Source organism: Scyliorhinus canicula, chromosome 10, assembly GCF_902713615.1.
Source record: "Scyliorhinus canicula chromosome 10, sScyCan1.1, whole genome shotgun sequence".
Lineage (NCBI taxonomy): Eukaryota > Metazoa > Chordata > Chondrichthyes > Carcharhiniformes > Scyliorhinidae > Scyliorhinus > Scyliorhinus canicula.
In genome coordinates, this window is record NC_052155.1 from 82,088,208 (window position 1) to 82,109,029 (window position 20,822).

General features: G+C 45.9%; 1 protein-coding gene across 1 annotated transcript in view; it reads right to left on the reverse strand.

Annotated features, from left to right (window-relative positions):
• Window positions 1-20,822, reverse strand: part of kcnq3 (potassium voltage-gated channel, KQT-like subfamily, member 3) — a 471,023-nt gene that overhangs the window by 49,891 nt on the left and 400,310 nt on the right. Inside the window, exon 10 of the mRNA XM_038809241.1 lies at window positions 14,403-14,459. Coding sequence (XP_038665169.1) covers window positions 14,403-14,459 — 57 coding nt within the window. The remainder of the gene's footprint in view (window positions 1-14,402; window positions 14,460-20,822) is intronic.

A 20,822-nucleotide genomic window follows, 5' to 3' on the forward strand; every position in this document is an offset into this window, starting at 1 on the left:
CCCTCGCATTGGGGAATTAATCCAGTATCGATAAGAAATTGATCCAATAGGTAGAGCCCGCCCGAGAAGAGGGAAGGACAACGGAACCCCTATAAAAGATAGGGACCTCGTGTTGTCCGGTCTGTTAAACCCGTGCTCCGGCCCCGACTGACACCTGGTATCCTGACTCCAGCCGTTGAGCACCAGCCGCCGAAACCGTAAGTTCAACGCTCGCTACGCGATCCAAGCCCGCTAGACTCCCAAGTGCCAGAACGCTTGCTGAAGGCTGCAGACAAAACCAGGACGAAGGCCTCGTTCTCTGACCTTGCCTGTTCCTGTTAGATAAGTATTCTGTTTGCTTATGTTTAGTTGTAGCTTAGTCTCTTAGTGTGTGCATGAGTATTTATTATTAACTGTATAATAAATATTGATCGTTTGAACTTGACTAATCGGTGTATCGTCTTTATTACTTTGAACTTGACCTTGGAATACTTGTGACGTTGCCTATACGGCAACTGGCGACTCCAGAGCTAAATAATTACATAGAACAGAGCCTAGCAGTGTTAAGCACACGTCGAACTCGGAGGCGTGTTAATACACTCCAATAAACGCGTTTTACGCCCATAGTAAAACGTGCAACACGGCATGCCCGGAGGATCAGGGAGGCCCTTATCATCGCCTGATTCTCAAAGGATGAGGCTTTGTCCGTCAGCTCACCCCCCTTCCCCATTCCCCTCCTTCCCCCATTCTCCTCCTTCCCCCCTCCATTTAATGACCCTCCCACCCATGCCCGACTACCCTGTTCGACCCTCCCAATGTCTGTGTAACATCATCCTAGGGTGGATGGGACTGTGTCGGCAGGAGATGATCACTCGCTATGAAGTAATCTCTGGTGCTCCTCAGTTTATGCCAAAGACTGACTCCTGTCTTTATTCTGACAGCAGGTTGACACTCAGCATCTGAACGGGGTCTGTCACTGAGGACCATCATTGAGAGCGCCAAAACCATGTTGCAGACTATGGGGAGCCACAAGGACGGGCAACTCGAGATGGCTCCGACATCCACCTGCGTCTGGGACATGTCCCTCAGCAACTGGGACATGATGTCAAGGCCCTCAGTCATGGTCGTCACAAACTGAGCCATGCCTTGGGCGCCACAACTCAAGGAGCTGCTTTGTGCTGCAGGCTTTTCACAGTGGTCGCCACCCTAGCAGTGTTGGCCTCGGTGCCACACAATGTTGACAAAATCTCCTGCACCCGTAGCCTTCGGAACTCCTCCAATCGGCTATGCAGAACTGGAATGTCGCTGACACCCCTCCTGAATGTCACTGCTGTGTCCTATCATCCGCATCAACTCTGGGAGAACCTTGTACAGAAGCTCGGCATCTGACTGGGACTTAGTTGGGTCCTGGGATCCAGCAGACCTGTGACTGCTGACTCCCCTGGATGTTCCTGCCTCCACCTGATGTGCATCATCAATTGTGTGGTGCTCACCAGATTGTGCGCCAGAAGCCCACTGAGGTATGTGTCTCTGCACGGGGGGGGGGGGGGGGGGGGGGGGGGGGGAATAACTCCAGAAGGCCCGGCCTCGTCAGATGGAAATCCTATTAGGTGCCACCTAATAGGCATCTTCAATAAAAGTCATGACATGATGGCGAGGTCAGAAAAAAATTAGGGGTGCAATTTAGCGGACTTGTCACACCCAACGTGGTGTCGGGATGAGGCCGTTGAATCTTATGAGAGGCCTCTTGCGAGATGTGAGAGGCTCGAACGTCTCGTGAGATTCAACAGATTCTCGCAAGATGTCATGATCTGAATCCTCCTGGGCGAGATCCAGATCTGAATATTTAAATCAGCGCAATTGCTCATTGAAATACAAGAATGCTGATTCACTGGCTGCACCAAGGAGACCTCGCAAGGTCGCCTTTTAGTACTGGTCCACACAAACTTGGACCAGTTATAATGGTATCTGGAGAAGTCTCTCAGGCTATTGGAGACCCACGGATGTTTGGGGACAGGGCAGGGTGGCACTCTGACACCCCCTCTGGCAGATGAGCCGCTTAGCGCTGCCAGTCAGGCACCCTAGTAGTGTTGCCCAGGTGTCCTGGCCGTGCTACCCAGGTGCCAGGTTGGCACTGCCAGGGGTCAGGTCCAGGGGAGACATTCCAGGTAGAGGGGTATGGTAAGTGACCAGGATCTGGGCCAAATTTATAGTGAGCAAGGCAGAGGCAAAGCAAAAACAATTTTTAAAAAGCTGCCTTGAAAGTTGAACCAGAGATTATGGCAGGAGACATCAGGAGTTGCTGAAAATTAAATGGAATAAAAAGCATCAACACTATTACTCTGTGGTGTGTTCCACCTCAAGCCGTCTCCCTTTCAATATCTTTGTGGTGCAGCTTTGCAAAACTGCGGGAAAGCTTTTACAGTGGCAATCATGCCACTGTTGCAGAAAGAAGGTCAAAGGGCTATTTTTAGAATATCTACACAATTCCCCAGTTTGAACTGCGATACAGCTAACCCACTGTCTGAATTCAGAATGTTTAAACATTGTACAGAGCTTTGGGGTGTAATTTCATAGCCCCTCTCGCCAGTGGAATCTTGAACATTTTGCCGCATTTTATGATCCCCTGCCCAGCCCTCCCCCCCCCAACCCCTCCCCCGGCGATGGGCCTGTAAAATTCCACCCATGGTTTCTCGATTCAGGTGTGTCCGAACCAGACAAGCAAAACATTAGGTTTCGCCTAACAGGAATGAAGGCCTACACAGGCTGAATACATTAGGATTAACAGAAGACTTAAAGGATCCCCAAAACGTATGGGCACCATTGGAAGATTGGTTTAGAATGAAGTGAACCTTCTATATTCTTCACCGACAGTTTATGATATATCGTCACCAGCCTGAAGAATCCACAGACAACTTCATCAGCAGCTACAGAGAAAAGGCTACTTATTGTTATTTTTTACAAGCAGAGCTAACAGGCTGGATTGTTGAGTTGGTGATCACATCCACTCCCGTGGAAGTTTTCAATTAAGATCTTCTAGACAATGTGTAGCATCGAAGAGCTACTCAAGGATGGATATAGATACGAAGCGATTATTGCAGATCGACATAGCTTATAACTCCGATGTACAACCATGATTGTTAACACACTTACTAGAAACAACCAAACCTGGCAACACATATGGCAAGTGTGGGCTCCCTCATGCACCAAGAAAATGCCCAGCAGTACATCAGTTCTGCCAGGCAGAAAGAGTCATTGGCAGTGGCAGTGCACTAGAGCAAAGGCTGATGAAGTTACAGATCATACTGGTACTTTCAAGCAACAAAAATAACCATCTGGTATCCTGTCAGAAACATATACGTGAGGTGACTGACAAACCAGAAAACGATGATGATGCGCATGATGGGATGAAGATCAGTGAGCACATATTTTACACCATTATTCTTGCATAACACATAGGTGCCTTCACACTGTCAGAAGTGTTTGTCAAGATTCAAATCATATTCCCTAAGAAGCCTGGTAACTATTTGCTATTGACCAAGATAGAGTGTCAAGTGCCAAAATACAACATTCTAAAATGCATGCACCCACAGACATGGGAAGCCATGGCGAAACCAACTACTGCGAAACTTTCAAAGTCCAATGGTTTACTAATTCCAACTGCAGTAATGCAAGCACAATCAATCCTCCTGATGTCACAGATATTATACATCATGGAAACTAATGCCCCAGCAATTAGAGGTCTACCAGTTCAAGGTCTCACATTGGTAACAATCCACGGAATCAGTCAGATATCACAAGACAGATCACAGTTACTCCTATCACTACAGTTCACGATCTAACATCGAATCATCCAGAATGTTTCGTCAAGAATGACAGTTTCCGGTGGGTTGCAACGCTACATCCTGGGGCTGGTTTAGCACAGGGCTAAATAGCTGGCTTTTAAAGCAGACCAAGGCAGGCCAGCAGCACAGTTCAATTCCCGTATCAGCCTCCCCAAACAGGCACTGGAATGTGGCGACTAGGGGCTTTTCACAGTAACTTCATTTGAAGCCTACTTGTGACAATAAGCGATTTTCATTTCAATTCATTTTCATTTTCATTACACTTGCAGGAGAATGCAAGTCCGTCACTTGATCCACCACGTATATACAGCATCCACCAAAGCCAAAGTGAAGATGTAAGGGTGAATTAATAAGTTTAGCAAAAGAGGGTATAGATCGAACAACTCTGCATTAGGTTAAAATAAATGCTAGTAAAATGCTTTCCTCAAGGTCCTAATATCAACAGAAGATCTTTAAAGATGTTTGGGTCTCTAATTTCCTGTCTCCATATATTTCCAATTTCACTCAAAAACTTTAATTGAGCCATTGGTGCTTCCCACCCTGAGAGTTAGTGCATAACCCATTCCCACCGTCTCCGACAAGCCCTCTGTCATTTCACGCTCAATTGAGCATTTTCTGACAGCAGGCGGGATTACATTATCCCTTGGAAAGACGTCCTGGTTTGGAGAGTTGTTGGCCAGCCAGATTGACTGAGATCTCTTCAGCCCCTCCAGGTACAGTGCTGTAGTGGTCAGAAAGGGTACTGCAGTGCTGTGCCTGAGCCTAAGTCCAGGGACCATGGCGGGATTCCCCAACCCCCCGCTGGGCCGGAGAATCGCCGGGGGCGGCGTGAATCCTGCCCCGATGCCGGCTGCTGGATTCTCCGGCGCTGGTTTTTCGGCGGGGGCGGGAATCGCAACGCGCCGGTCGGGGGCCGTTGGCAGCGGCCCCTCTGGTGATTCTCCGGCCTGCGATGGGCCGAGTGGACATAGAACATAGAACATAGAACAGTACAACACAGAACAGGCCCTTCGGCCCTCAATGTTGTGCCGAGCCATGATCACCCTACTCAAACCCACGTATCCACCCTATACCCGTAACCCAACAACCCCCCCCTTAACCTTACTTTTATTAGGACACTACAGGCAATTTAGCATGGCCACCTGTTTTTGGCGGGTCCTGCTGGCTTACAATACACCAGGTCCGTACCGGTGGGACCTGGCTCTGCGGGCGGTCTGCGGAGTCCTCGGGGGATGCGGGGAGATCTGGCCCTGGCGTGGGGGAGGGGGGGGGCCCACGGTGGCCTGGCCCACGATCGGGGCCCACCGATCCGCGGGCGGGCCTGTGCCGTGGGGGCACTCTTTCCCTCCGCGCCGGCCGCTGTAATGATCTGCCATGGCCGGCACGGAGCAGAACCCACCCTGCGCATGTGTTGGGCTGACGCTAGCACACGCTGGCACTCCCGCGCATGTGCCAACTCGCGCCAGCCAGCAGAGGCCCTTTGACGCCTGCTGGCATGGCGCCAACCACGCCAGCGCCGGCCTAGTACCTGAAGGTGCGGGGGATTCCGCCCCTTTTGGATGGCCCGACACTGGTGTGGCTCACGCCATTCCTCGGCACCGGTACAGCCTGCTCCGCCGAGTAGCGGAGAATCCCGCCCCACTCTTCAGTTAAGAACCGGAAGTCTCGGTGCAAGAAGTTAGGAGATGCCCCGGAGGGACAACTTCTATGTCGCAGGGTCGGCTGATTGGAGGTGGGTGGGGGAGCAAGATGTCCCAGAAGGGAGGATACCTGAAATCTCAAGACGCCGACACATTGAGGTGCAATTTTACGCTCCTTCCTGCCTCTGTACAGGATAGGGCAAGTGAAAAACTCTGTCCATAGAGTTATAGAACCATTGTGACACAAGAGGAAGGTCATTCCTCCCATCAAATCCATGTCAGGTCTCTGTAGAAAAATGCAGTCACTCCCATTCCGCCCATTCTATCCCCTTGGCTCTGAACGTTTACTTTCCTCAAGTGAAGGAGAAAATTCTGGAAAATCTCAGCAGGTCTGGCAGCATCTGTAGGGAGAGAAAAGAGCTAACGCTTCGAGTCCAGGTGACCCTTTGTCAAAGCTTTGGCAAAGAGTCATCAGACTCGAAACGTTAGCTCTTTCCTCTCCCGACAGATGCTGATTCCAATGAACGCTGGCATGTGATTCGACGGGGTTGGGATCGGCAGTGGAGAGCCTGACAAGCTGGAGCTGCATCTCGGCACTCCACTCCCCACACACCATCATCCCAGCCAAGAAGATAGCACTGGTTGCGCTGGGGGACGCCCATCCCATTGATGGGTCGGCTGGGGCCAGAAGGTACCTTGTGGGGGGTGGGCCTGGGGAGGCACCCATACAACCCGTGATATTTAGTTCACAGTGGGCAGTCAGCGGTGTGCACAGCCGCATGGCTGTATTGCAGGTTGTGGAAATGGAAATGGTCGCCTATGCATGTCCAACAAAACCCCACACCCCGCCTGCTAGCCACTCCTACTACTTCCTCCGGCCCTGGCAGAAGCCCCCGGCCAACGGCACAATTGTCAGCACACTACAGCGATGTTGGACACTTTTCGCACCCTCTCTCTCTCCCTCACCAGTCACGGTGCCTGTTTCCCAATTATAAATGCCACACGGCGGCACGGTGCACAGTGGTTAGCACTGCTGCCTCACAGCACCACGGACCTGGGTTCAATTCCAGCCATGGGTGATCTTCTGTGTGGAGTTTTTTATGTTCTCCCTGTGTTTGCGTGTGTCTCCTCCGAGTGCTCCGATTTCCTTCCACACTCCAAAGATGTGTAGGTTAGGTGAATTGGCTATGCTACATCGCCCCCTAATGTCCAGGCATGTGCGGATTAGGCTATGGGATTACGGGGATAGGTAGGGGTGTACACTTATAAATGGGCAGAGTGCTCTTCGAAGGGTCGGTGCACTCAATGAGCCGAATGGTATCCTTCTGCACTGTAGGGATTCTATGTGAACCTTGCCGTTGGTAATTCCTCCTGGTGGAGGCGCAGCATTGAGGGGGGCCTGGAAATTGCTGGGTCGGGCACGTTAATGATATGCCAAAGGTGTTTACTGTATAATTTGCATGTCCACGCCAGTATGCGGCATGGAACGCATTCACGCCGCTGTTGAGGCATTTCAGCATGGTATTCTGTTGGGTGCCTGGTGTCAGCCTTGATTTACGGCTGATTCACGATTCGCAGCCTGATCACATTATGATTCTGGAGTCGCTGGGCGGAGAATCTAGCCCAACAAGTTTAACACTCGCTGCATAAAGAATTATTTCTCATATTCCTTCTATCTCTTGTCCAAAATTGTGTCTCCCAATCCTTGTACCTAATTTGAACAACCTTTCTTTTCCGGCCCTATCCAAACCTGTTATAATCTTTACACCCCCATCAGATCGTCTTTCAATTTGCTTTGCTCCAAGAAGCACAAACTCACGTTCTTTAACCTAATCTTGCAGCCAATATCTCATCCCTACAAATTGTCCTGACAAATCCCCTCTGCTCCCTTTCAGGGACTCTCACACCTTCCTAAAGTGTGCTACCTGAACTGGATGCGATGCTCTGTTATAAAGGTTCAGTAAGAATTCACTGCTCTGGTACTTGTTACTTCTAATTATGAAGCCCAAGGTCCCATATTCTTTGCTCAGGCCTCACTCAATATGTTCTGCCACGTTCAAGGATCAAAGCACATGATCCCAAGAACACGCCGGGCTTGATTCAACTAATTGGGAACAAAGTCCCATAGTGAGCGCGTTTAGCCACTTGTTAACAGATGGCTATACAACATGACTTGCATTGTATAAGGGGCCTCAGCGGGGAACGCATGGCTGAGGCCGCACATAGCCCCGTTTTGTACACCGGCCCCCGAAGTGATCCCCGACCCCCACCAGCACAAACGCACTATGGGAGGGTCCCTGGCTCCTCTCCCCCCCCCCTCCCATCATCCTCCCCAACACCCCGTGGGTGCCAGCCTGCCACCGTCAAAGTGTCCAGGTAGCACTGCAGCTGGCATGGGCACTGACAGATTTTCACTGCCAAGGTGCCAAACTGTCATTTTTTGCGCACACGTGATTGGGCCAAGGGTGCCCTGGATGGGTGTTGGGGAGCGTGCAGGACGGGGCCGAGGGCCCCTCCAATAGAGTGTTTGGGCTGGGGAGGAGGAGTCGATTCCATATGTTACTTCTATAATTTCCACCATTACTAATATTTTGTCACCCTCTTTTCCTCAGCAAACACCGATTAAAAAGCAGTGATTGAATATTTCAGCCTTCCCCTGTGCCTCTAGGCGCAAACACACGAACATTCGAATTAGAAGCTCAGCTAGGCCGTTTGGCCCCTCAAATCTGCTCCATCTTTTGATAAGATCATGGCTGATCTGGTTGTGGTCTCAAGTCTATTCCTATAAACTTTGACTCCCTTGTTAAGCAAGAATCTATTTAACTCAGCTTAAAAAGATTCAATGGTCCTGCCTCCATCGCTATCTAAGGAAGAGAATTCCACACACTAAGGACCCTCTGAGAGAAAAAAATCCCATAGTTCTAGTACCTCTCCCAAGGGGAAACATCCTCTCAGCATCCACCCTGTCAATTCCCCTCAGGGACATGGTTAGATGTTTCAGTAAGAACACCTCATTCTTTTAAAGTCCAATGAGTACAAGGCCAATCTGCCCACCCTTTCCTCTGCATTCCAGGAATCAGTCGAGTGAACCTTTTCTGAACTGATTCTAATGCACGGAGACCAAAACAAGAGACAGAACTCTAGATGCGGTCTCACCAACACCCTGTACCACTGTAACAAATCATCCCTATTTTTCTACTGGGGCAGACCAGTTCTACCCTCCATCTCCATGCTGCTGGACCCATGAACCCTCCTTTTTCACCAAGTCAATCAGCACAGCACCTGGGTTGTGGAATGCAATGGTCTCATCCCCCAGTACCACGCACCACTGTCTACTTGGACAGCACTGTGCTGCGGGACCCACGCAGCCACCACAACAAAGGTCTGGGCTGGGATTCTCTGTTAGCCAATGCCAAATCGGGTGGAGAATAGTTTCCCACACCAAAATCGCGGCAGGCGACAGTTTGACGGCAAAAGCGCGATGCTCTGTCACCTCGAAAATGGCGTCAATGCGATGCACGCCACGTGTACTTTAAACACCGTTTGTATATCATTAGTAGGCCCACCCGCGATTCTCCGCCTCCAATGGGCCGAGTTCGCAACGGCTCGGTCCACGTGTGCTCTCAGAAATCATGAATCTGGCGTGGTGGCTGCTGAGAGAGAGAGAGGGCATATGGACAGTGTACAACACCGCCATACTTCTGACCTATCACTAATCTTTGCAGAATTGCACGCTTTGGCTTTCAGTTTGATACTATCTTTAACTTCTTTAGCTAGCCACGGATGGTCCATCCTTCTCTGGCAGTCTTTCTTTCTCCCAATAATGTACCTTTGTCAATTGTTATGAAATATCTACTTAAACGTCTACTATTGTATTTAACTGTTTGCTGTTCTGTGTTCCTCCTTCACGTCCACTGTTCTCTGCCTCTCTCCCCAGCCTGTCTTACTCCTGCTTAAGCATATTTCCCCTTCTTTGTCCATATTAGAAGTACCCTGCTTTTTATTACCCACTGACTATTAACAGGCAGTAGTGGATTCTATTCTCATTGCCTCTCTTTGCCAGTGTTGGTTTGGACTTCATTTCCTTTCTCAACTTATTGTACTTACCCTGGTTCATCAAGCACCCTCTTTCCCATACCATCATATTCTTTATCTACCTCTTCATCAAAAGGGCCCTGGCTTTCCCTCTTGTGGGAAAGTACCCACTATATCTGAAACATCTCTTCCTTTCGATCACCCATAATTCTGTAGTAATGGCAAGGGGAGTCCGGCGAGTTCAAAGGGGGACATTTATTCAGCTTAACAGCAGCACATGCATCGGGCCCGGTTACACATAACCGGGTCCTTACTCCTTTCTGTCTGCTACTAGAGAGGCCGGCCTATCATACAATTGCTGGTTAATTCCCGATCCAATCAGGACAAGGGAACAATCATCCCCACCTGGATGAACCTCAAGCATATTGTATTCTCTATTCTGCTTTACCTAGATGGCTCAGATGCATAGTGTTGAATAAAGAACACAAAGCTTTGTTAACAAACAAAACTATAAATTTATTTACACTACTAAGAGTGGTTCACATTCCTAAAGTAGGAGGTTGTTGTATAAAACTATGCTATCTCTAATTTACAGAACTCTCAACTGCTATCTCACACCTCACTATCTAATCCTCACTATCTAATCTTCTTAATCTTCTAATCCCAGAATCCCCAAGTCACATGCTATATATATGACTGCTCTGTGGTTCCCTCTAGTGGTACAAATCATTATAATTAACTTGCTAACCATTTACATCCCAGTCAATATACATAATCATGACACTTATCAGATGCAGCTTATTACATATTCCATTGTAGTTTTTCCCTATCAAACTTTAGTTCCATTGCAACCTGACTAGACTCCCCCCCCCCCCCCCCCCCACGGAAGTTGTCCATCTTTCAACCTAGAAGTTGCACTTTTGATTGTCCCTTTCTCTTCTCTATTAACAATCTATAACTTACGATATGATGATCATTCTTACTCTTGTGCTCTCCCACACACGTGACCCACCTAATTCCCCAGCAATGCCTCTTTCATAGTTGAAACAATAAGATAATGGTCAAGGACGTTCTCCTGACCAAATTTCAGAGCTTTCTCTCCCTCCTTTCCCATCTATTCTAACATTATCCTGATCAATATTTGGGTAATTAAAGTCCCCCAGTATCACCACTCTATAGTTGTTGCACATCTCTGTGATGTCCCTGCAGCTTTGCTCCTCTATATCTCTCTCACTATTTGAAGTCCGATAGAATATGCCCCAGTAGTATTATCAGAACATTCTTCTGCTCATTTCCAAGCAATTGGATTCTGTCCTTGTCTCATCAAGGACATGCTATTTTTTCCAAAACCACGATATCTTTCCAAATTGTACTTCCAACCCATCTCTCCTTTTCCCCTTTGCCATCTTTTCTGAACACTCTGTATCATTAATATTATGTTCCAAGTTTCCACCATTTTAAGCCATTTTTGAGGTCCTATATTTTAACTTCTTTCCTAGCTCCTCTTCGTCATTGGTACCAACATGTATCACAACCTCTGGCTCCCTCTCCCGGCAGAATACTCTGCACCCTTTTCATTAACATAGCACCAGGAAAGCAATACACCATGCAAGACTTACAATGCCTGTTCCTTTAATTATGGAATCTCCCATAATGACTGCATTGCCACACTTTGCTGTTTCCTCTGCGCAATCACTTACCCATGAATGTCAGGTTTGACTGCACTGCTTCAAGGTGTCAACATTTGTAGCATGTGTCAATAATGTGCACTGGTTCGAGAATGGCACACACCCTGAAGACTCCTGTACTTTCTGCCTCTTCCTACTCAACCAATAGCCACTCATCTACTATCCTGAACTCTCTGCCTTTGGGGTGGTCACCTCCTGGAATGTATGATGCGGGAAACTTTCAGCTGCCTTGATGATTCAGTGACTCCAACTGCCTCTCAAGCATGGGTACCAGGAGCTCATGCTCAAGCAGCTGGAGACAGTTCTCATACACACAGTGGCCCTGAACACATGACGTGTCTTGAAGTTTCCACAGCAGAAATTTCATATTCAGGTTGAAATTAACTGAATTCTGAATGCAAAACTTAACAAATTTTTTGTAAGAGATGAATCATTAAAATTCCTTTACTCACCAAATTCGTCAGGTTTAGTACATTGTAGAAGCAGGGCTCTGTAGATCCAGACACACATCACTGCAGTGGTGTAAGTCACCAGATGCAAGGTTGTTTCTTTGTGTATGAATGGGATGAGCAGTATATTAATGACAGTTAAGGTAAAGTCACCATAGTCCCAGATGACCATAGGCTGCTTTCCCCTTAGAGGGGGAGAGCTGACTGGTGGTGGGTTAACCTGAGGATCATCACACCTCAGATGAGGAGAAAGGTTGAGAAGGCGGGCCTTCATGAATAACCTTATTAATGATATTAATTGATACTTATTTTGTTATTAATGATAGAAACATGCCATCATTATCTGGTCTGGCCTATACCTGGCTCCATTCTTATACCAACAGGTTCATTCTTAACTGCCATGTGAAATGGTCTGGTAAGCCAAACCGCTATTCAACGGTTCATGGAGAAAGCTCAGCATCAACTTTTCAAGGCAATTAGGGATGGGCAATAAGTGCTGGTCTTGCCAATGACACCGACATCCTGAAAATGAATACATTTTAAAAGTCACCGTTACGAGAAGACTCGCTGCTTATGTCATTCCAGATGCAGCTAAGGTGATTAAACCAGCCCCAGGCTGACTGAGTTAAAGTGTTAGTCCTATTTTCAGTTGAGTAACAATATGAAAACCTAGTGAAGCATCCTTAACTTTTTCTGATCTCATTTGACCAGCTGAGTTGGATGAGGAAGAAGGGGAAAATTAGGGTTTCCCCTGGCATCATAACATCATTGCAAAGCAGTACAGCAACTATACAGTTTGACAAATTGACAGTGAGTGAGGAACCACTGCTTATGCTTCATTAATTCAATCGGTAAAGCTGAGTACTTCATACAAATCTCTTACAGCCAACAAAAAAACATGCTCTCCTCCTTTTAACGTATACCACAAAGTAGTAAGGCCATAGTTTCCTCTGTGTATTCGCAAAAAAAAGGTCATGATTGGCAGATGAGCAAAACGTAGAGAAAAGAGTAAAACGTGTTTGCAAAAACTACTCAAAATTAAAATTATTTTCAGAATGTTAAGGAGGAATCATGAGAAACCTTGGTGAAATTATGGAGGGGGAGATTGAGATAAAAACTTGAGTTAGTAACATTTAGACCTGTGAGTCAGTTATGTAAAAGAGCAGCAACATTTTAATTTAAATACAAACTACACTGTTATTAAGTGTTTTAAGAGCACATTGATCACTGCTGTGCTACCACTGATCAAGATGATTCAACATTTATTCATGATTCACTCCATTGACAGAGCAGTTGTCTTTGACATGAAATAATTTGCGGGTTATGGCCATGTCCTGTCAGAAAAGGTATTTAGCAAATACCAAAGAATGTAGGTCCATCAGAGATGCTGAATGTTGGATACAATTAGTTGTGCTCATCAAATTTTATTTTTGGTGTTTCCTAATTGTAGGTGGGGGCAAATTCCGACTTTAGCAGACGGTGTAAAGCTGACAGTAGCAGATTTTCCCCCTGTTATTCATCCAGCAAAAAATTCTTATTGACTGAGAATGTATAATGGGTGAGTGATCCCATACTGTCAGTGAGGAATGTTGCCTAAGTTGTCATAAGTAGCCTCTAATGAATGCATAGCTGGAGGGCACAGTTGGAACAATGACCTAAATATGATAAACTGAAGAAATGAAAGACATTTCATTTATAATTCTCACAGAAGAAATTTAGGTGTTGTTTGATTCTCATTAAATTTGAAGCTGCACTATGATTATGTTTTCTAAACAAACTTAAGGATCTCAGTATCATCGGCTGCCATGGATTTAAAAGAACTGAGCAGCATAATGTGTGCATAACTCAGCCTTTGTGGGCAATTATAAGTTTTATTACCTGCCGAAACATGGTTGGTGGCGAAGTGGCAACCTGTTTGACATACTGGAAGCCCCATTTTCTGGGTTCCCCGCCAGCAACGAGATCCTCCATTCCGGCAGCCAGCCAATGGGGTTTCCCATTGTGGCCACCCTGCTCTGTTGGGGAAACGCGCAGGAGTGGGTGCGCTGCCAGCAAAGCGGATGGAGAATCCACAGACTATTCTTTTTTATTCCAATGGAGAAATAGACACTCGGAAAGTTGTAAAATGGGCTGCCGAATCATTAACAGCTTGGTTTCATGAGCTGCAAACATTTACAATTCCACACATCTGCAGCTGGCTGAGAAATACCACCAGACAAAAGAACATCCGTCGATGGAGATTGTGCCCTGGGGGTAAATTCACATTCTTACATTTAGATAAAGCAGTATTTGGAAGTTTTATGTCATCCGCAGCTGGTTTGCAGAAATTTTTGGCAGGCATTTTTGTCAAGTGGCAATTCCGCTCCTGGAGAGGTGTCAATGGAGCATCGTTGTAGGGTCACTGCCATTGAGCAGTGCCATGGTTTTGTTTCTGTTATCAAATTCAAAATGGGCAAATTCAGCCACAGCACATACCCGCCATTTGATTTGAGTCAGCTTGCATCTATGAAAATAGGGTAATCAACACTTTGCTCACAGAGGAAAATATAGCCCCTTGAGAATAAAATAATTCCTTGCCATTATTGATCAGCTGTTTTATATCATTTTAATTTTATTAATGAACTAAAAAGGGGGAAACTTGCAGGCAAATTATTGTATTTTAGAAATGAAAATAAAATCGTGCAAGAGATTAATAAAGCGGATTACTAGATCAGATAGACAGTAGGTAAAATAGAGAAAAGAATGAGGTCATTAGGCTATTTGTACCTAAATTTTCTTGAGAGGCTTGATCCGAAGTTTGATTGCTTACTAAGTATGTATTTACTGTAAAATGAGGGAGACATATTTATTGTTTGCAGACAGACAAAAGACCTTTACACAAAGGAGCTGGTCACTTATCAATGATCTTGCTAGGTTCAAAATCTGAAGAGTGCTGTTTACTTCACAGTGTATTGCTATGATAACATCACAATAGGAGCAGGGTAATAACTACATCAGAATATGCATATAATGTTAAACAACATTGTTTAGATTGATTATCATACCTCGTAATAATTGCACATATCTCATATCTGCATTTGAGAAAACACATCCACAGAGAATAAAATAAATAAAAAACTGTTTTGTGCAAAAGGAACCACAAGAATTGGGGTTAACCAAGGTGGAAAGTAAATGGCGATAGTAGTCTGCAATTGTAAGGGTGTGTCATGGAGACACTGCGGACCTTTAAGAATGGCGGGTGGGACCCAGATGCAAAAGACCTACCCTCATTTTCAACACATCCTATTTCATTGTTTGGAGAAGGGGCAGAACCGGAGGGAAATTTTAACTCAGTCAGACCATTTGAATTGAGTGCTGAATTCATACAGTTCCCACTTTCATCCTTGAAGGGGCCTTAATCCGTAGCGTGGGAGCCAAGACTCTTAGGGAAGCACGGTAGCACAGTGGTTAACACAGTTGCTTCACAGCTCCAGTGTCCCATGTTCGATTCCCGGCTTGGATCACTGTCTGTGCGGAGTCTGCACGTTCTCCCCGTGCCTGCGTGGGTTTCCTCCGGGTGCTCCAGTTTCGTCCCACAGTCCAAAGATATGCAGGTTAGGTGGATTGGCCATGATAAATTGCCCATAGTGTCCAAAAGGTTGGTGGGATTACTGGGTTACAGGGATAGGATGGAGGTGGGGGCTTGTATAGGGTGCTCTTTTCAAAGAGCTGGTGCAGACTCAATGGGTCAAATGGCATCCTTCTGCACTGTAAATTCTATGAGAACCTATGATCTCTGATAATCTGTAAACTAGGCGTAGTCAAAAGATGTGCAGGTTAGGTGGATAAGCCATGCTAAATTACTCTTTAGTGTCCAAAAGCTTAGGTGGAATTATTAGGTCACGGGGATAGGGTGGGGTGTGGGCCTAGTTAGGGTGTTCTTTCAAAGGGTCAGCGCAGACTTGAGGGGCAGAATGGCCTCCTTCTGCACTGTAGGGATTCTATGATTCTATAAATGCCCTTGAAAGGTGGATAAGGTCTATAGAACTGACATGCTATGAAGTCATTTCAATCCACAGCCTTTAAGAATTAAAAAAAAACTACCTGTGACAGTGCAAGAGGTGAAAAATGTGTCACAATAGCTCTTTGCTGACATTTCCCCAAAGGCTACCATTTTGTGATTATGAATGCTTGTTATTTTCCACAAGCTATAATTACCTCAGCAGTGGCTCCGAAGTTGACAACTTGATTGACAGCTCAAAAAGTTATTAAAGAATTAGCTGTCTTTGATATAAGGTTATGACCTCAACTAAGTTTGGTTTTATATGGGATCCTGCATTTGAGGTGTTTTAAAAGTTTTGCATAGAACTTTATGAATGGCAGTGCTTTTCAATAAAGTGGAAGCTGCAATAATTTAAAAAAAATAAATTTAGAACAGCCAATTCTTTTTTTTCCAATTAAGGGACAATTTAGTGTGGCCAATCTACCTACCCTGCACATCTTTGGGTTGTGGGGGCGAAGCCCACACAAACACAGGGAGAATGTGCAAACTCCACATGGACAGTGACCCAGAGCCAGTATTGAACCAGGGACCTGCCACCATAAAGCAGCAGGGCTAACCCACTGCGCCACCGTGCTGCCCTTGCAATAGGTATTTATAGCTTTATTTTATTATGTCTCAACACGGCTCCTGAGATCTGCCCAAGGTGAATACCCTTTAAATTGGCATGAAAGTTATAAATGCCAAGGGTGATAGATGTGTTGGCATGAGTTGCCATTAAGTTGACACGGGGGCTATAAGAGGCCATAGGAGTTTGTAGGGGGCATGGGTCATCATGAATTGGCATTAATTTGGCACGGGCATGAAGGAGCATGGGGAGTGGGTGAAAGGGTGATAGATGCTTGTGGTGAGGGCTAAAAAATGTAACAAAATGATTGGGGACAAAGTTCCAGAGAACTGAGGCGGGTCTTTGAAACAGCCCACCTCAACACATGACAGCTCATGTGGCCACTTCTGATCAACAGCCTGCGGTTTTGCACTTGACTCCATCTTGTACCTGCCCCTCCACTCCCAGCACAATGATTAGGGTGTTCCTCCCAAGATGGGTGTGACGAGTGGTAAAAGAAAATCGGAGCCTATTGGTCTTTTTGTTTTTAATTTCTTTGTGAATTATTTTCCTGGTCAATTTCTCATGTAATTTTCATCCACTCCAAATCATTTTTGTTCTTACAAAAGCTTTAACTTTTTAATTTATTATTATTGATCTCTTTACTTAAATTACAGGTGGTCCATTACTGAGACAGCCTTGTATAATAACACTTAGCAGCAAAAAACAAAGTAATGACAAGAGTAATGTCAAAAGAATGCATAGAGGCTTTGAGAAGAGGCATGGCAACCAGCTAGGAACATTTTACATTAGCTGAAGGAAATTATAAATAAATGGAATGAAAGCAATAATCATCACTGCTTTTAAGACAGACAGATGTGATCTGTGTGCCCAGCTTCAGGGAAAACACAGCTTCAGAAGTCAATCCACTCGGTCTGTCTGACTGGGACAAGACACTGGTAAATAAATCCACCTAATACAATTCACAGAAAGCCTCTTTCTCAATGGAATTCCTTATCCAGGGACTGAAATGTAATTTCCTTTGGGTTGTTCATCCAGCTGCCACAATTGCCAGTACCTTTTTTTGAGTTCATCATTCTTAGTGATTGGGTGATGTTAAGTACTAAGTACTGTTTAAGTGGAAGATTGGTGCAAATAACCAAAAGGGGTGTGATTATTATTAGTATTAAACAGAGCACATACATTATCAGAGTCTGGTGCAGACTCCGTTACATCCGCAGATGCAATGGGCTGAAGGGCCTTTTCTGTGCTGTAGGACTCTATAAGAGTCAACCCTTTGAAAAATCTCACATAGTCATCCAGTGCAAAGGGCAGATATTCTGTTCACGCTGCCCCATGGAGAAATTTACTAACTTCAACCAGGCAGTGGTGCGTTCACAATGACAGGGAAAGAAAATTCATTTAACAAGGAACATGAAAGCATACATGACAAAACATGGAAATGGGGTTAGCACAGATAGTTTTGGTTAGAACATGCACCAGAGTAGGTTTGGTGGGCCAAATTGTTTCTGTGCTGTAATTGTAATGCTTCTGTATATTAGAATGAGCTTCAAAGTGAGGCTCAGGAGGAATAAGCACATTAGCTTTCAGAACATCATTATGTCAGACTTCATGGGCAAAGTAAACTGAATGGTTTTGAAACTTCCACTTTCTTCATGAAAGAATATTTTCACACTGCTTTCTTTCTCTGATAACACAAAAGCCACATACCCTTGTTATGGCAATGTACGGAAATAACACAGTGCTGTAACAAAAGCCACATATCCTTGTTATGGCAATGTACGGAAATAACACAGTGCTGTAACAAAAGCCACATATCCTTGTTATGGCAATGTACGGAAATAACACACTGCTGTAATTTGGCATGATTTATTTCATTGTGGTATGTAACTGTGAATAAGCAGAAAGATAGCTTGCTAATAAATTTTTTTCACTAAAATGGTACCTCAGCAAACACGAATAGGACAATGATGTACAAACCGCAGCTAACTTCAAAACCCAGCATTAGTTTGGAATTTGCTGAGTGTAATTCAGAGTGAGTGAATAACACAGAGTGAGTAAGTAACTTGGTAGCTGCAACACAAAGGAACAACATTAACTGAAAAAAGTGGGGTGGTTTTGGGTCAGGTTGGGTTTAGGGTTTGAGAATACTGTTTCCTGATCCAACCCTCCCATTTCCAATATTAACTGAGGTTGGAAGGTCGACAAGCCAATCCACCCCAAGGAGGTGGGTTGGTACCTTCAGTATGATAACGAGGCTGAGTGTTGGTATTGAAGTGTATTTACACCTGTGTCCAGGATTCCAGTGCTTGTCTGTAAAGGTTCCGTGGTCAGGCACAACGCCTCCTTGACTTTTCCTGCCTCAGACGGAAAAACAGTAAAACGGGATAAACAGTAAAATAGAAATAGTGGTCGAAACTATTTTTTTTCCTTCTGGGCTATGATCTTCAATCAATCCACGCCAACTATGATGCCTTCAATCACCTAACCTCCCTGGCCCCATGGCCCATGACCTTCAATCCGCAGACCACCCCTTCCCCCTCACGCCAGCCCTCATCAGAGGTATCCGATTCCACCACCACCATGCCTCTGATTTCCATTCCTTCATGAGGTTCATGACTTCCCGCAGACTGGAAAGCCACCAATTGGTGAAGTCATGGACCCTCCACAGCATGTGGGGAATCCAAATTGCAGGTTCCCATGAGTTTCTGCTGAACACACTCGCAGCAGTTCAGCAAACAACTTGGTGAATACATTTCAACTGGAGACCTTCAAAGTTAATCTAAAGGGGAGAACATGCCAAACACCTTCCGCAACAACTCTCTTACCTCATGAAATCCAGGTGCTAAAATGTAATTTTTCACTATTGGCTCAGTTTGGATATTTACTTATTAAACCTGCGGTCAAATGTTTTCATTTCTCTGCTTTCCCAAGAGTATTAGTGGTAAGAAGGGCATTATCATCTCAGTTTAGATCTTGGAATTTGGAGCAACCAATTACAAGGTAAATGATTGATTAAAATAATAATCTGAACCAGCAGTGTGACTGCCGACCAGAGGCAGATGGCCAATGTAAATAATAAATTGGACAGTTTAATGCCACTTCCTGGCAAGCATGTAATCTGTGTCAGAGTAGGACCCCGCCATGTAGCGAGACATGATGGCCTCCCAACGAGGACCCCAAGAGGGAGGAGTCCTCTATAATGGCCAATCCATTACCTACAGAGCTTGTCCGAAGCTGTCACTGGAGTGTCCATTTCTCTTGATTGTTGGTGCCTGTCTAGTACCAGCGCATTAAAAAAATAATTGACTGGCCTTAAAGGACGCCTCAACATGGAGGCATCCTCTTCCTCTCCCTGCAACTTTCAGCAGTGGCCACTTCCATCAGTGGCGCTGCTGAGCTGCCGGCCCTCTGATTAACTCAGCACGTCTGAGAGACCGGCCGCTGTCCCCCATCAGTTGACAGTCTGGGCGATGACCAGGGTCCTGCCACCTGCCTGCGTCCTCTTGAGATCTGTTTTATGTCTCGGCGACAGATCTTCCTGGCTTTGATGAAATCATCTTTCAATCTCTTTAGCCTAGAAACCCGAAGATTACCAAAAGTCTGTCAATTCAATATTATATCATTTATTTTCATGTTGAATCATATCAAGGTTAACTGTAGAAATCTAAATGCACCAGCAGATTGTTTTTTTAATTCTACAACTATTAACATTCATCCCAGACCCGTGTCATGCTCCTCGTGTGCGATGTGGGAGCTCAGGGACACGTCCACTGACCCTGGCTCCTTCACGTGCAAGAAGTGTGTTCAGTTGCAGCTCTTGTTAGACCGCTTGATGGCTCTGGAGCTGCGGATGGACTCACTTTGGAGCATCCGCGATGCTGAGGAGGTCGTGGATAGCACGTTTAGCGAGTTGGTCACACCGCAGGTGAAGGTTACTGAGGGAGATAGAAAATGGGTGACCAAAAGAAAGAGCAAGAGTAGGAAGGCAGTGCAGGTGTCCCCTGCGGTCATCTCCCTGCAAAACAGATATACCGCTTTGGATACTGTTGAGGGAGATGGCTCACCAGGGGAAGGCAGCAGCAGCCAGGTTCATGGCACCGTGGCTGGCTCTGCTGCACAGCAGGGCAGGAAGAAAAGTGGCAGGGCTATAGTGATAGGGGACTCGATCGTAAGGGGAATAGACAGGCGGTTCTGTGGACGCAATCGAGACTCCAGGATGGTATGTTGCCTCCCTGGTGCAAGGGTCAAGGATGTCTCGGAGCGGCTGCAGGACATTCTTGGGGGGGAGGGTGAACAGCCAGCTGTCGTGGTGTACATAGGCACCAACGATATAGGTAAAAAACGGGATGAGGTCCTACAAGCGGAATTCAGGGAGTTAGGAGTTAAACTAAAAAGTAGGACCTCAAAGGTAGTAATCTCAGGATTGCTACCAGTGCCACGAGCTAGTCAGAGTAGGAATGTCAGGATAGATAGGATGAATGCGTGGCTCGAGAGATGGTGCAAGAGGGAGGGATCAAATTCCTGGGGCATTGGGACCGGTTCTGGGGGAGGTGGGACCAGTACAAACCGGACGGTC